Source organism: Hypanus sabinus, chromosome 4 (assembly GCF_030144855.1).
Source record: "Hypanus sabinus isolate sHypSab1 chromosome 4, sHypSab1.hap1, whole genome shotgun sequence".
NCBI lineage: Eukaryota > Metazoa > Chordata > Chondrichthyes > Myliobatiformes > Dasyatidae > Hypanus > Hypanus sabinus.
The window spans coordinates 80,888,110-80,902,086 of record NC_082709.1 but is presented as its reverse complement, the minus strand read 5'-3'; the positions used below and the strand labels follow the sequence as shown (position 1 = coordinate 80,902,086).

The 13,977-nt window shown below is 47.8% G+C and overlaps 1 protein-coding gene across 1 annotated transcript in view; it reads left to right on the top strand.

Moving 5' to 3' along the window:
• The window catches only part of aamp (angio-associated, migratory cell protein), a 52,419-nt gene extending 38,735 nt beyond the window's left edge, over positions 1-13,684 (top strand). Inside the window, exon 11 of the mRNA XM_059967520.1 lies at positions 12,585-13,684. Within this exon, the coding sequence (XP_059823503.1) occupies positions 12,585-12,660 (76 nt within the window). The 3' untranslated portion in view covers positions 12,661-13,684. The remainder of the gene's footprint in view (positions 1-12,584) is intronic.
• Positions 13,685-13,977: the final 293 nt, after the last annotated feature.

The window sequence follows — 13,977 nt, the reverse complement described above, 5'->3', positions numbered from 1 at the left end:
GATTTCATACAGTCGCCCCTGGAAGAAGGCAAATATGAAGCATTCAAAGTGCTGCTCATTGGGACCTTTGGCCTCTCACTGCGTGAGCGGGGTGCCCGCCTGCTTCACCTGGACGGTTTGGGAGGCAGACTGCCATCAGCATTGATGAACGAGATTCTGTCCCTGGCTGATGGACACAAGCCCTGCCTCATGTTGGAGCAAGCGTTCCTGGAGCAACTGCCCGAGGACGTACATCTGCTGCTGGCCAACACAGATCTCAGCGACCCCTGAAAGGTGGCAGCCCGGGCAGATGTGCTGTGGAAAGCCAAGACGGAGAGCGTGGCGTCTGTCGGTCAGATTACCAGGCCACGTGCCCAACAGCAGACCAAATCAGGCCCGGTAGGGGGGCGCACACAACACAGAGGCAGGAGTGAGGAGAACAGTGCTGTTTCTACCACCAGCGGTGGGGCACAGAAGCCCGCCATTGTCGCCCGCCCTGCAAGGGCCAGGGCCAGGGCCAGCTGCCGCTAATGACTATGGCAGCTGGCCACCAGGACAGCCTCTTGTACGTCTGGGACAAACAGTTGGGATGCCGCTTCTTGGTCAACACTGGAGCGGAAATCAGTGTCTTGCCTGCGATGGGGTATGACACCCGCAACAGGAAGCCAGGACCCACCCTGAGGGTCGCAGACAGCAGCACGATACGGACCTACGGCACCTGCAAATTGCAGCTGCAGTTCGGCGCCAGCCGGTTCATGTGGGACTTCACACCGGCCACCGTGGCCCAACCACTCCTGGGGGCGGACTTCTTGCGAGCTCACAGCCTGCTGGTCGACTTGCAAGGGAAAAGACTGGTACATGCCGAGACTTTCCAGACCTTCTCCCTGGGTGAAGCCAGGTTGCCGGCCCCACACCTGGACTCCATCACACTGTTGGACAACGAATTCACCAGAATCCTGGCGGACTTTCCATCGGTTCTGGCACCGCAGTTCACGGCAGCCATGCCTAGACACGGGGTACAGTACCACATCCCGACCAAGGGACCACCCCTCCACGCCCGCGCACGAGGGCTCCCCCCGGAAAAGCTCCGCCTGGCAAAGGAGGAGTTCAAGAGGATGGAGGAATTGGGGATCGTACAGAGGTCCGACAGCCCATGGGCCTCCCCCCTGCACATGGTGCCCAAAGCAGCCGGGGGTTGGAGACCATGCGGCGACTACCACAGACTGAACGAGGCTACAACTCCAGACCGCTAACCCGTGCCGCACATACAGGACTTTGCAGCAAATCTGCACGGGGCAAGTATCTTTCCCAAAGTAGACCTCGTCAGGGGATACCATCAAATCCCCGTGCACCCTGTAGACGTGATTTGCCACTTTGCCCGGCCCAACACGGTCAAAGGCCTGCAGGAGTTCGTTGGTGTGGTGAACTTCTACCACCATTTCCTCCCTTCAGCAGCCCGTATCATGCGCCCTTTGTACACCCTGATGTCGGGTAAAGGCAAGGACATTACTTGGGACGAGGAGGCCACGGCCACTTTCGTTAAGGAAGCCTTGGCAGATGCCGCGATGCTGGTGCACCCCAGAACAGACGTTCCGACCACCCTCACCGTAGACGCATCCAACGCAACAGTCGGTGGGGTGCTGGAGCAACTCATCAAGGGGTGCTGGCAACCCCTGGCGTTCTTCAGCAAACACCTATGACCACCCGAACTCAAGTACAGTGCTTTCAACCGGGAGCTGTTGGCACTGTATCTGGCAATCTGGCATTTCAGGTACTTCTCAGAAGGCAGGCCATTCACTGCGTTCACGGACCACAAACCGTTGACCTTCGCGTTCACGAAGGTGTCCGATCCCTGGTCGGCTCACCAGCAGCGACATCTGTCCTACATCTCCGAGTACACGACGGATATCCAGCACATCTCGGGAAAGGACAACGTCGTGGCGGATGCACTCTCCAGACCAGCTGTCCAGGCCCTGTCCCAGGGGGTGGACTATGCAGCACTGGTGGAGGCGCAGCGGGCAGACGACGAGATGCCCAGCTACAGGACTGCAGTCTCGGGTTTGCAGCTGCAAGACTTCCTCATAGGCCCAGGTGAGAGGACCCTCCTGTGTGACGTGGCTACTGGCCAACCTCACCCCATCGTCCCGGCAGCCTGGAAGCGGCGAGTTTTCGACTCCATACATGGTTTGGCGCACCCATCTATCAGGACAACTGTCCGGCTGGTCTCCAGCAAGTTCGCGTGGCACGGACTTCGCAAGCAGGTCAGTGAATGGGCCAGAACGTGCGTGCAGTGCCAAACAGCCAAGGTGCAGCAGCACACTAAAGCTCCGCCACAACAGTTTGAACCCACCCACCAGAGGTTCGACCGCATTCATGTGGATATCGTGGGCCCCCTACCAGTGTTCCGAGGAGCGCAGTACCTCCTAACTATGGTAGACCGGTTCACGAGGTGGCCAGAGGCGGTCCCGCTCACCGACACATCTGCCGATTCCTGCGCCCGAGCACTGATTGCAATCTGGGTAGCACGCTTCGGGGTACCGGCCCACATTACCTCCTACAGATGTGCCCAGTTCACCTCCAGCCTGTGGTCGGCAGTGGCCAGCCTGTTGGGAACGCAGCTGCACCACACAACTGCCTAACACCCACAGTCGAACGGACTGGTGGAATGCTTCCACCGTCACTTGAACTCGGCTCTCATGGCCCGCCTGAGAGGACCTAACTGGGTGGACGAGCTTCCCTGGGTCCAGCTTGGAATTTGCACAGCACCCAAAGAGGATCAGCCGAGTTGGTGTACGGCGCACCCCTGGCCGTCCCAGGAGAGTTCATACCAGCCCCAAGGGGGCAAGAGGAAGAACCCGCAGCAGTCCTGGACAGACTACGCGAAAGGCTCGGCAACCTGGCCCCCGTACCAACTTCACAGCACGGACGGACCCCGACCCATGTACCCAAAGACCTGCGGAACTGTAAGTTTGTGTTTGTATGAAGGGACGGACACCAGGCACCGCTACAGTGGCCATACGAGGGGCCGTTCAAGGTGATCAACGACGGGTCCATGTACATTCTGGACATTGGGGAGAAAGAGGAGGTTTTCACGGTGGACCGACTCAAACCAGCCCATGTGGACTTGGCGTAGCCGGTCGAGGTTCAGGCACCGCGGCGCAGAGGTAGACCTCCCAAACAGAGGCTGATCCAGACTGTGCACATCGGGGGGGGGGGTGCATTGCCGGTTCTGTGGGGGGGTGGGAGTTATGTGGTGACTCATTTTCTGCGCAGGCAATCCGGCTCACAAATAGCCAGCATGCGGGGGGAGACTTTGGTAATGCACCTCTGACGTCATTTCCGCCTGGAGAGGGCGGGCGCGAGGGATGAAATGCCAGCACCGCAAAGTTTGAATAAACTTGTCTCGAAACGACTTACCTACTGGGTGTCGTTGTCTCTAGCTCTGTATGTAGTACATCGCTACAGTACATTTATATAATGTATATAAAAATGAGACAATGTTTCTCTGAACCAGGGTGCAATGCACAGTAATACACATAACACATATTGCAAATATTAACTTATGAAGATAAGGATAAAATCTACAGTTGAATCATACATAAATAACAAACTTAAGTGCATAAATTAAATATGAGGTATGAAACAGATTAACCGGTGACAATGTGGCAGGGAGTTCAGAAGCCTAATCATAGCCTGAGTGAAAAAACTATTTTCCATCCTGACCATTCTTGTTTTTATACACTGGAGTCTCCTGCCTGATGGTAGAAGATCAAAGAGGATGCTGGATGGACAAGTGGGAACCTTAAACATCTATCAGAAGCGCTGCGTGCGCAGGGTCCTTAGTATTACTCTGATGGGTGGTGGGGAGACCCCTATGATCCTCTCAGCTGTTCTCACAGTCCTTTGTAGGGACTTCCAATTCGATATTCGGCTGCTCTCATACCAGATGGAGATGCAACTTGTCTGGACACTCTCAATGGTGCTCCTGTAAAATGCAGTTAAGATGGGGGGTGGGGGGAGCCTTGCTTGCCTCAGTCTTCACATTAAATACAAAGACCACACCCCACAGGACACTTTGTTCAGAGAGGTGATATTAAGGGACCAGGTGAAGTCATTCGTGATGTGAACTCCCAGAAACTTGGTGGATTTAACATCTTAACATTTTCTATGGAGGAGCCATATATTTGCAGAACAATAATAGTTCATTTGCACTTCCTGAAGTCCACAGTGATTTCCTTGGTCTTCTCCATATTTAGGCTTAGGTGGTTGTTCTCGTACAAATCCACCAGCCACTCCACTTCCTCTCTGTTCTTTTTCTCAAACGTCATTTTCGATGAGGCCAGCCACGATTGTGTCGTCCACAAACCTGATGTCTCAGTTTTGAGCTGAATCCTAATGACACAGTCATGCATCAGCAGCGGGCTGAGCACCCAGCTCTCGGGAATGCCAGTGCTCAGTGTAATGGGACTAGAGATCTTGCTGCCCACCTTAGCTGACTGTGGCCTTACTGTTAGGAAATCCAGGTGCAGAGGGAAGTGATGAGACCCAGCAAAGATAGTTTCGCCCTCAGTCTGGGCTATGATGGTGTTAAACGCTGAACTGAAGTCTATAAGCAGCAGTCTGGCATATGAGACCCCATTTTCCAGTTTGGACAGGACAGGGGCTATTGCACCATCAGTGGATCATTTAGAGTGATAAGTGAATTGGAAAGGGTCTAATGTAGCTGGGAGAAAGGCTTTAATGTTCTCAAAGCATTTCATAATGGTGATGCTAATACCACCAGCCGATGGCAGGTTACTGTCACCTACTTTGGCATTGGATTGTTGCTGTTTTGAAAACAGGGGACAATGGATTGTTACAGAGAGATGTTGAATTTATCCGTCAGCACCTCCATCAGCTGGCTGCATAGTCTTTCAGAAGCCGACCTGGTTCATATCAGGTCCTGCAGCTTTGTGTGGGTTGACTCTGGCTCGGGGTCTTCCTCACCTCAGCTTCAGCCAGACAGAGTGTCTGCTCCCCTAGGGTGAGGGGTGCCTTTCTCGTCAGCACTATGTTCTTTGCGTCAAACTGGGCATAGAAGACATTCTGCCTCTCGGAGTGAAGCATCCTGGTCACTGACACGCAGGGTAGACTTGTAGTCTGTAATCCTCTGAGTTCCCTGCCACATGCGCCTCGTATCCCTGGTATCGCAGAAGTGGCTGTAAATTTGCTGAGAATGCTCTCAGTTCGGCTTCGTGAGAGCAGGAAAGCACAGTTCTTACTTCTCGGAGAGCTGTCACATCCCCCGATATAAAGGCAGTGTCACGATCCCTCAGCCGTGCATGGACCTCTGTGGTAAGCCATGGCTTCTGATTTGCACTCACCTGGATGTGTTTTGTGATGGTAACATCGTCAGTAAACTTCTCTGTAGCTGGTCACAGAATCCACGTATTCCTCAATGTTAACGTGGTTGCCATAGGTAACAGCCTCCCTGAACATTCTCCAGTTCGTGTTATCAAAGCAGTCCTGCAGGCCAAAGATTCCACCCTCAGGCCAGGTTTTCTCCACCTTTAGAACTGATTTGATCCATTTGATCACTGCACCAGATCATTCCAACAATTCAAAAGCACAGCTTGCAAAGGAAAGTTACAGGTTGAGGATTGCAGCGATTATAGCCTCTTGTACTGTTCCTCTAAGTCTCTGCTGAATACCTGTTGACAGACAAGGGAGATGCAGTTGTACTGAGGTCATCTTAGTGAAACCCATGCATTTGCCTCATCTGATAAGATTCTGCATTTGTTCCCTGGAGCGAAAGGAGATTAAAGATGAACAGTGAGCTGTATTTGTCAGGTATATTGAAACATGCAGTGAGATGTGCCATTTGTGTCAGTAATCAACACAGTCTGTGGATTGCTGGCTGGGGAGGGTGGGTGGCAGGCCACAAGTGTTGCCATGCTTTGTACACCAATGAGGCATGTCCCCAACTTTTTAACCCTAACCCAGGATGAAACCCATGTGGTCACGGGGAGAAAGTACAAACTGGAGTGCAAAGTGGTAATTTCAGACCAAACTTGAATAACTGAAGGATGCTCAAAGCAGTGGCAGAACTGGAAAGTTATCACCCCATACAAAGTGAAACCAAGCGATATAGATGAGAAGAAGGCTTTGCTCCCAGATGAGCTCAATTCCTTTAAGGCTTGCTTAAAGAACTCCCACACCCCGAAGACCCTGTGATTTCAGTCTCTAAGATCATTCTTCAGATGGGTGAACCCACGGAAAGCCTCCAGCCCAGAACGGGTACCTGTCAGAGTACTAAAGACCGGTGCTGATCAACTGGCTGGATTGTTCACTGGTGTCCTAAACCTCTTGCTTTGGCAATCTGAGATACCCATCTGCTTCAAGCAGGCTTCAGTTATACTACTGCTGATGAAAATCGTGGTAACCTGCCACAATGACAATTGTCCAGTAGCACTGTGATGAAGTGTTTTCAGAGGTTGGTGATGAAACATATCAATTCCTGCCTGAGAAGTGACCTGGATCCACTCCAGTTTGTCTACTGTCACAACAGCTCCATAGCAGATGCTATATTAAACGCTCAGCATTAAAAACTATCCCCTCAAAACTAATCAGTAAGCTTCAATATCTAGGCCTCAGTACCTCCTTGTGTAACTGGTTCCTTGATCTCCCCACTTGCAGACCCCAGTCAGTTTGGATTGGCACAACATCTCCACAATCTCCATCAGCACAGGTTGTGTGCTTAGCCCCTGCTCTACTCACTAATGCCATATTTAAGTTTGTTGATGACACCACTATCATTGGCTGAATCAAAGATGGCGATGAATCACATATCGGAGGGAGATTTAAAATCTGGCAGAGTGGTGCCATAACACCAACCTCTCACTCAATGTCAACAAGACCAAGGAGATGATTTTCTTCACGAGAAGGAAACTGGAGATCCAAAAGCCAGTCTTCATTGGGGGATCGGAGGTGGAGAAGGTCAGCAATTTAAAATTCCTCTGTGTTATCATTTCAGAGGATCTGTTCTGGGTCCAACACAGAAGTGGCATTACAGAGAAAGTATGGCAGTTCCTCGACTTTCTTAGAAGTTTGCACAGATTTGGCATGTCACCTAAAATTCTGACAAACTTTTATAGGTGTGTGGTGGTGGAAAGTATACTTGACTGGATGTATCACAGCCTGATACAGAAGCACCAGTACCTTTTGTATGGAAAAGTTTACAAAAGAGCAATGGATATAGCAGAGTCCACTGTGGGTAAAGCCCTCCCCTCCATTGAGCTCATCCACACAGAGCACTGTCACAGCACTCATCATCGAGGACCCCAGCATCCAAGCCATGCTCTCTCCTTGTTGCTGCCCTCAGGGAGAAGGTACAGCAGACTCACTTCCAAGGACTCTTCATCTCGTATTCTCAATATTTATTGCCTATTTATTTTTTATTGTTACTATTTCTCTTTTATTTGTAGTTTCTAGTATTTTGCACATTTGTTGTTTGTCCTGTTGGGGTGTGGTCTTTCTTGTATTTAATGTGAATGCCTGCAAGAAAATGATTCTCGGGGTTGTATACGGTGACATGTACATTAATAATAAATTTGCTTTTCAACCTTGAACTTTGAACTTTATAGGCACTGGTGTGAATTGCACCCCAATCTTACAGCTGATGCTGTAAAGTGATAGGGTATTCATTATGCTGCTGTGCAGAGAGAGCTATACATATTTAAATGGATGTATATAGGGTAAATGCAAACAGCTTTTTTCTGCTGAGGTTGGCTGAGACTAGAACTAGAGGTAATGGGTTAAGGGTGAAACGTGAAATATTTAAGGGGAGCATGAGGGAAACTTCATGACAAGGTGCTGAGAGTGTGGAGCAAATTGCCAATGGAAGTGGGGGAATGTGGGTTCAATAGCAACATTTAAGTTAAATTTGGACAGGTACAGAGAGTTACGGTCTAGGTGCAGGTCAATGGGACTAGGCAGATTAGTAGTTTGGTACAGATTTGATGAGCAGATGTTTTTGTGCTGTATTTCTATAACTCGATTCTTGTTCACATTCACCCACTACCTGTGATTGAAAAGATGAGGAAGACTCCAAGTGAAACATGAACCTGATGAGATCTTGCAAACCTTGAAACCATCTTGCTTGTTTATTAAATCACGGCTAATCCACAACTCACTTGCTTTTAACACTCTGGCCCATCTCTTGATCTTTGTCTTGGAGGGTACTTAACAATTTGGTGGTTTTCTTCTCCCCTGCAACCTCCTCTCCACCCCCCCCTGCCCCCGGTGGATGCCCAAAACCAAAGGCAGTTACTTCATATAGCATGTAAGGTGGCATGGTACCTCAGCATTCAGCCTAACGCTTTACAGATCCAGCGACTGGAAGGTCAAGGGGCAATTTCTCCTCCTAATGGTAATGAGTTTTTATGTTTTCCCTGTGACCACGTGGGTTTTACTTGTGTGCTCTTATTTCAACCCTGCCCCCTCCCCACACACATTCCAACGACATGTAAGTTAGAAATGGGCATGCTGTGTTGGTACCAGAAGTGTGGTGACATTTGCAAGCTGCCCTCAGCACATCATCAGCACATTTCACTGTATGGTTTCAATGTACATGTGACAAAGCTAATTTTTAAGTTGTGACTGATTCCATAACTTTCTTTTGGTACCCTTGCCTATCTCTTGATCTTTCTCTTGGAAGCCGCAAACAAATCTGGTGGCTTTGTTTCCCATCCTCCTCCCTCCCCAATGTTATTACACCTAGGGGTGTTGGAGTTCAATTCCAGTGCTGTCTGTAAGAAGTTTCTATGTTCTTCCATTGATCACATGGGTTTCCTCCAGGTGCTCTGCTTTCTGTTCACAGTCCAAAAATGTGCTGGTAAGTAGGTTTATTGAGCATTGTAACTAGTCCTGTGATTAGTTTAGGTTTAACTCGGTGGGTTACTGGGCAGCATGACTCCGTGATCTGGAAAGGCTGTGTACAGCTGAAATATTCTTTCTGCACTTTCCTATTCCAGATCAGTTGAGCTAAAGATCAACATTCCATCAGACTTCCTAATACATCCGTATGTATCTATTCGCTTTTAGTGGTTAGCTGTGTCCCACAACCTTTGGCCCCTCATTGTTTCGGAACCATTCCAAACTGACTGTGATTCAGTTTGGGTCCCTTATACTTTTCCCACATTGTACTCTCACCCACCACTTTGCTTCCTGTCAATCCCTTTCTATTCTCTGGTAGTTTGGCCAGCTGTGGTGTTGGATTTCAGTTTATTTTCCCATTTCCCAGATTCTCATAGTCAAAGATCAATACAGCATGGATACACACCCTTCAGCCCAACCAGGCCAAGCCAACCATGGTGCAAACACAGGTATTCCCAATTCCCTGCATTTGGCCCATATCTTTCTAAGCCTCACTTCTCCATGTATTTCTTCAAAGCTTCTTCATTGATACTGTTATACCTGCCTCGGCCTCGTCCTCTGGCAGCGTGTTCCATATATTCACCACCCTGTGTGTGGAAATGTCTCCCATGTCCTTTTTAAAATTTTTCTCCTCTTACCTTAAGTATATGCACCCTAATTTTGGACTTTCCTAAACTGGGACAAAGACTGTTAGCATCCAGCTTATCAATGCCTCTCATAGATAAGGCGAATGGGGCGTCATGGTGACATAGCAACTCAGCGCAATTACAGCTTAGGCATCAAAATTCAGAGTTCATTTCCAGTGTCCTCTGTAAGAAGTTTGTATGTTCCTCCTGTGAGCACGTGGGTTTCTTGGGTTTCTTCCGGGAGCTCCAGTTTCCATGATGACAATGATGACGTTGTCTCAGGCCTGAGGGGCCAGTGTCGGGCATTTTCATGCCTTACAAGACACGGAACGAAAGACTGTGTGGCACGCCACTCCTCACCCAGACATTTTCACTGTATTTTCTTTATTTTACGAGGTCAAGTTGCGAGCTCAACACTCAACCTGGCATGGATGGAAAGCATACTCGGGAATGGCCCGACTGGATTTGAACCCGGGAACCTCTGTTTCAGAGTCTGGCGCTGATGTCACTACGCCACCAGCCAGCCAAAGATGCACTATTTGCATTGGTCATTGTACATTTTCCTGTGATTAGGCTAGGGTTAAATAAGTGGGTTCGGTGTTCAGTGAGGAAAGGCCTGTTCCTTGCTATATTTCTAAATAAATTTATTTCTTTAGTTAGTTCATTTTTAAACATTGCCCCCTCGTTATCCTACACTCCAAAGAATAAATGCCCAGCTTGGCCAATCTCCCTATTTGGGATGACTGAGCACCAGTGTACAGGGTTTAAATCTGCTGCTGCCTGTAAGAAGTTTGGATGTTTTCCCCTTGACTGTGAGCTTTCTTCAGTTGTTTCAGTTTCCTCCTACATTCCAAAGACGTATGGGTTAGTAGGTTAATTGGTCAGATGGGTGTGGGCTCATTGGGCCGGAAGACGCTGTTACCGTGCTGTATCTCCAGATAGATAGATGGAGGGATGAATAGATCGACACAGGCTCTGTACTCTGTAGTCCTGCCAACATCCTGTCATTCCATCATGGTTGATTTATTATCCTTCTCAAGCCCATTATCCTGCTTTCTGTACCTTTTGATGCCCTAATTAATCAGGAACCTATCAACCTCCATCTTAAATTTACTCAAATGAATTGGGCTGCTCATCTGTCTTTGGCAATAAATTCCACAGATTTACCAGCGTCTGACTAAAGAAATTCTTCCTCATCTCGGTTCTAGATGGATGTGCCCTCTGGTCCTAGACACACCTGCTCTAGGAAACATCCTCTCCAGATTCACTCTGTTTACACTTCTCAATATTCGATAGGTTTCAATGAGATCCCCCCCCACCCCCTTCCAGTGAGTACAGGCCCAGAGCCATCAAATACTTCTCATAGGTTAACCTTTTCATTCCTGGGATCATTCTAGTGAGCCTCCTCTAGACCCTCTCCAATGCCAGCACATCCTTTCTTGGATATGGGGCCTAAAACTGCTCCCAATACTCCCAAGTGTGGCTCACCAGTGGCTTAGAGAGCTTCAGCATTATATCTTTCCTTTTGTATATTAATCCTTTCTAAGTGAATGTTAGCATTGCATTTGCCTTCCTTACCACTGACTCAATCTGCAAATAAGCTTTTAGGGAATCCTGCACAAGGACTATCAAGTCCTTTGCACCACTGACTTAGGAATTAAATCACCATTTAGAAAATAGTCCACATCTTTATTCTTCTGGCAAAGTGCATGACCATGCTCTTCCCTACACTTTTTTTTTCCATCTGCCACTTACTTGCCCATTCACCTAATCTGTCTAACTCCTGCAATACTATGTGCCCCTGCACCTATCCTCACATCGCCTGCAAACCTGGCCACAAAGCTGTCAATTCCTTCAGCCAAATCATTGACATATAACGTGAAAAGAAGCAATCCCAAAACTGAACCTATGGCACACCACAGATGGCAGCCAACCAGAAAAGGACCCTTCCATTCCCATTCTTTGCCTTCTGCCGGTCAGGCAATCTTTAAACCGTGCTAGTACATTTCCTGTAATATAATAGGCTCTTAACTTGTTAAGCAGCACCTTATCAGAGATTTTCTGAAAATCCAAGTAAACAATATCATTTGACTCACCTTTGTCTATCCTGCCTTTTATTTCCTCAAAGAATTCCAATAGATTTGTCAGGCAAGATTTCCCCTGAAGGAAACCATGCTAACTTTGGCCTGTTTTGTCATGTGCCTCCAACTACTTCACTATAATACTGATACATCCAGTTTTAGCTTCTGCTTCTCAAACTGCAGAGTGAATTCTATCATATTATTATCACTACTTCCTTAGGGTTCCTTTGCCTTAAGCTCCCTAATCAAATTTGGTTCATTACACAGCACCCAATCCAGAATTACCATTCCCTTGGGCTCAACCGTGAACTGCTCAGAAAGCCATCTTGTGGGCATTCTAGAAATTCCCTCTCTTGGGATCCAACACCAACCTTATTTTCCCAATCTATCTGCATATTGAAATCTGCTGTGATTATCGCAACATTCCTTTTATTTAATGCCTTTTATATCTCCCATTGTAATTTGTAGCCCACATCCTGTCCGCCGTTTGAAGGCCTATCTATAACTCCCATCAGGGTCTTTATACCGTTACAGTTTCTTAACTTTACCCACTAGAGTTCTACATCCTTCATTCCTGTGTCACCTCTCTGAAGATTTGATTTGAGTTTTCACTAACCGAGCCACCAGACCCTCTCTGCCTTCATGCCTGTCCTTTCAATACAATTTGTATCCTTGAATGTTAAGCTCCCAGCTATGATCTTCTTTCAACCATGACTCAGAGAAGCACATAGCATCATACCTGCCAATCTCTGAGTTACACAATCATCTACCTTATTCTGTATACTGCATGCATTCAAATATGACATCTTCAATGCTGTATTCATCGCTCTTTTTAAATTTTGGCTCTTGTTACACTTTAACTCATCCCACTGACTGCTAATTTGCCCTATTATCTGCTTGCCCTTCCTCGCAGTGTCATTACCCACTACGTCAAGTTGTATACCAAATGCTCCTCTAACTTTCATTTTTGTTTTAACTCTGACAGGGAGGCATCAGTGGTTGTCAGTGCTTCAGGGGACCGGACAGCGAAAGTGTTTTACCTCCAGCGGCCGGATCGGTAGACGGGCTTCCTTGCTTTTAAGCTCCATCTCAGAGTCGACTGTTGCACACCTAACGGCCTGAAATGTGACAAAACGCACTATCTTTTCTGACTGACTTTTATAAAAGGAAAAATAAAACCTTTGTGCTTTTAATTTCCAAAAGGAAGACGGCATGACAGAAACCAGGTTTGGCGAGCAGCTGAGGGTTACTGGTGTGCAAGTTTGTTTTGTACCTTTGAGGCTGGGGTTCCCAACACTGCTTGATGTTTACAAATTTGAAGGGACAATTACTGCCTCTTAACTTGCATTGTAGTTGACCATATTTGTTACAAATCTACATTTACTACAAATTACGTTCTACAATGCTATGCCAAACAGATATTTAGAGTGACTAACACAATCATTAATACAAACTTAATGAAAATATTCCCCTTCCCATCAAGTGTGGCATTTATCCCCTGCAGCACCCATCAGTCCCAGAATGCATCCATGCTACCTTAGACACTGTGTGATCCCTCTCCCTGGTTACCAGGGCACAGACGTATGCCTGTGCTAAAGCCAGCAGTCCTCCTGGGTGGAATCCTCTACTACCCACTTCCAGGACCCACCAATAGGTATCCTTACATGGGCATCTAGGCCCTCTTCATACTAGATGATCGCATATAAATAGCCTGGGCTTAAAATCCAATCAGAAGCTGAGAAGTGGCCCCCCTCAGGTATGTGAATAGGAGCTGCAACCCACATACTCCATGTACATGTGGTACACAGTCTCTTCCACAGAAGTGACCTGCAGCTGGAAGATCCATGAACAAACTAATGAATTTGTTACAGGGCACCACTCTTTGCAGCAGCCTTCCACCCCAGGTCCCTGATGTACACGGGAAGGAGACTCTCATAAAGGGACTTCCACTGGGGAATGTTTGATAAGGCAGCGTGCAGGGAGCTTGGCTCCATATCTCACCTGTGCTGTTGGCATGGGCCCATTGGGTCACAAGGGCCTCTTATCTTGCTGTATCTCTAAATAAAGTCAGTATTTTATGAGTGATTTAGTCAAGTTATAACAAGATGCATTTATCTGTAACGCTATCAAGAAGATTCTATACTTGCTTTGATCAGTAAAGGTCCAGTGATCTGTGATACAACCATGTTGAAATCCCAAAGCTTCAGCAGCTGACTTGTCAGGTGATGCTTGCTACCCCTTCTATTCGCTCACCAGCCTCTGGACCAGTCCTTCCTTTAAACTTGCCTGGTTCAGATTCAGCTTCATAGAACTTCACAGCAAAGTAGAATCTTTTCGGCCTCACGCTGTTGGGCTGAGTTTTTAACCTACTCTAACAT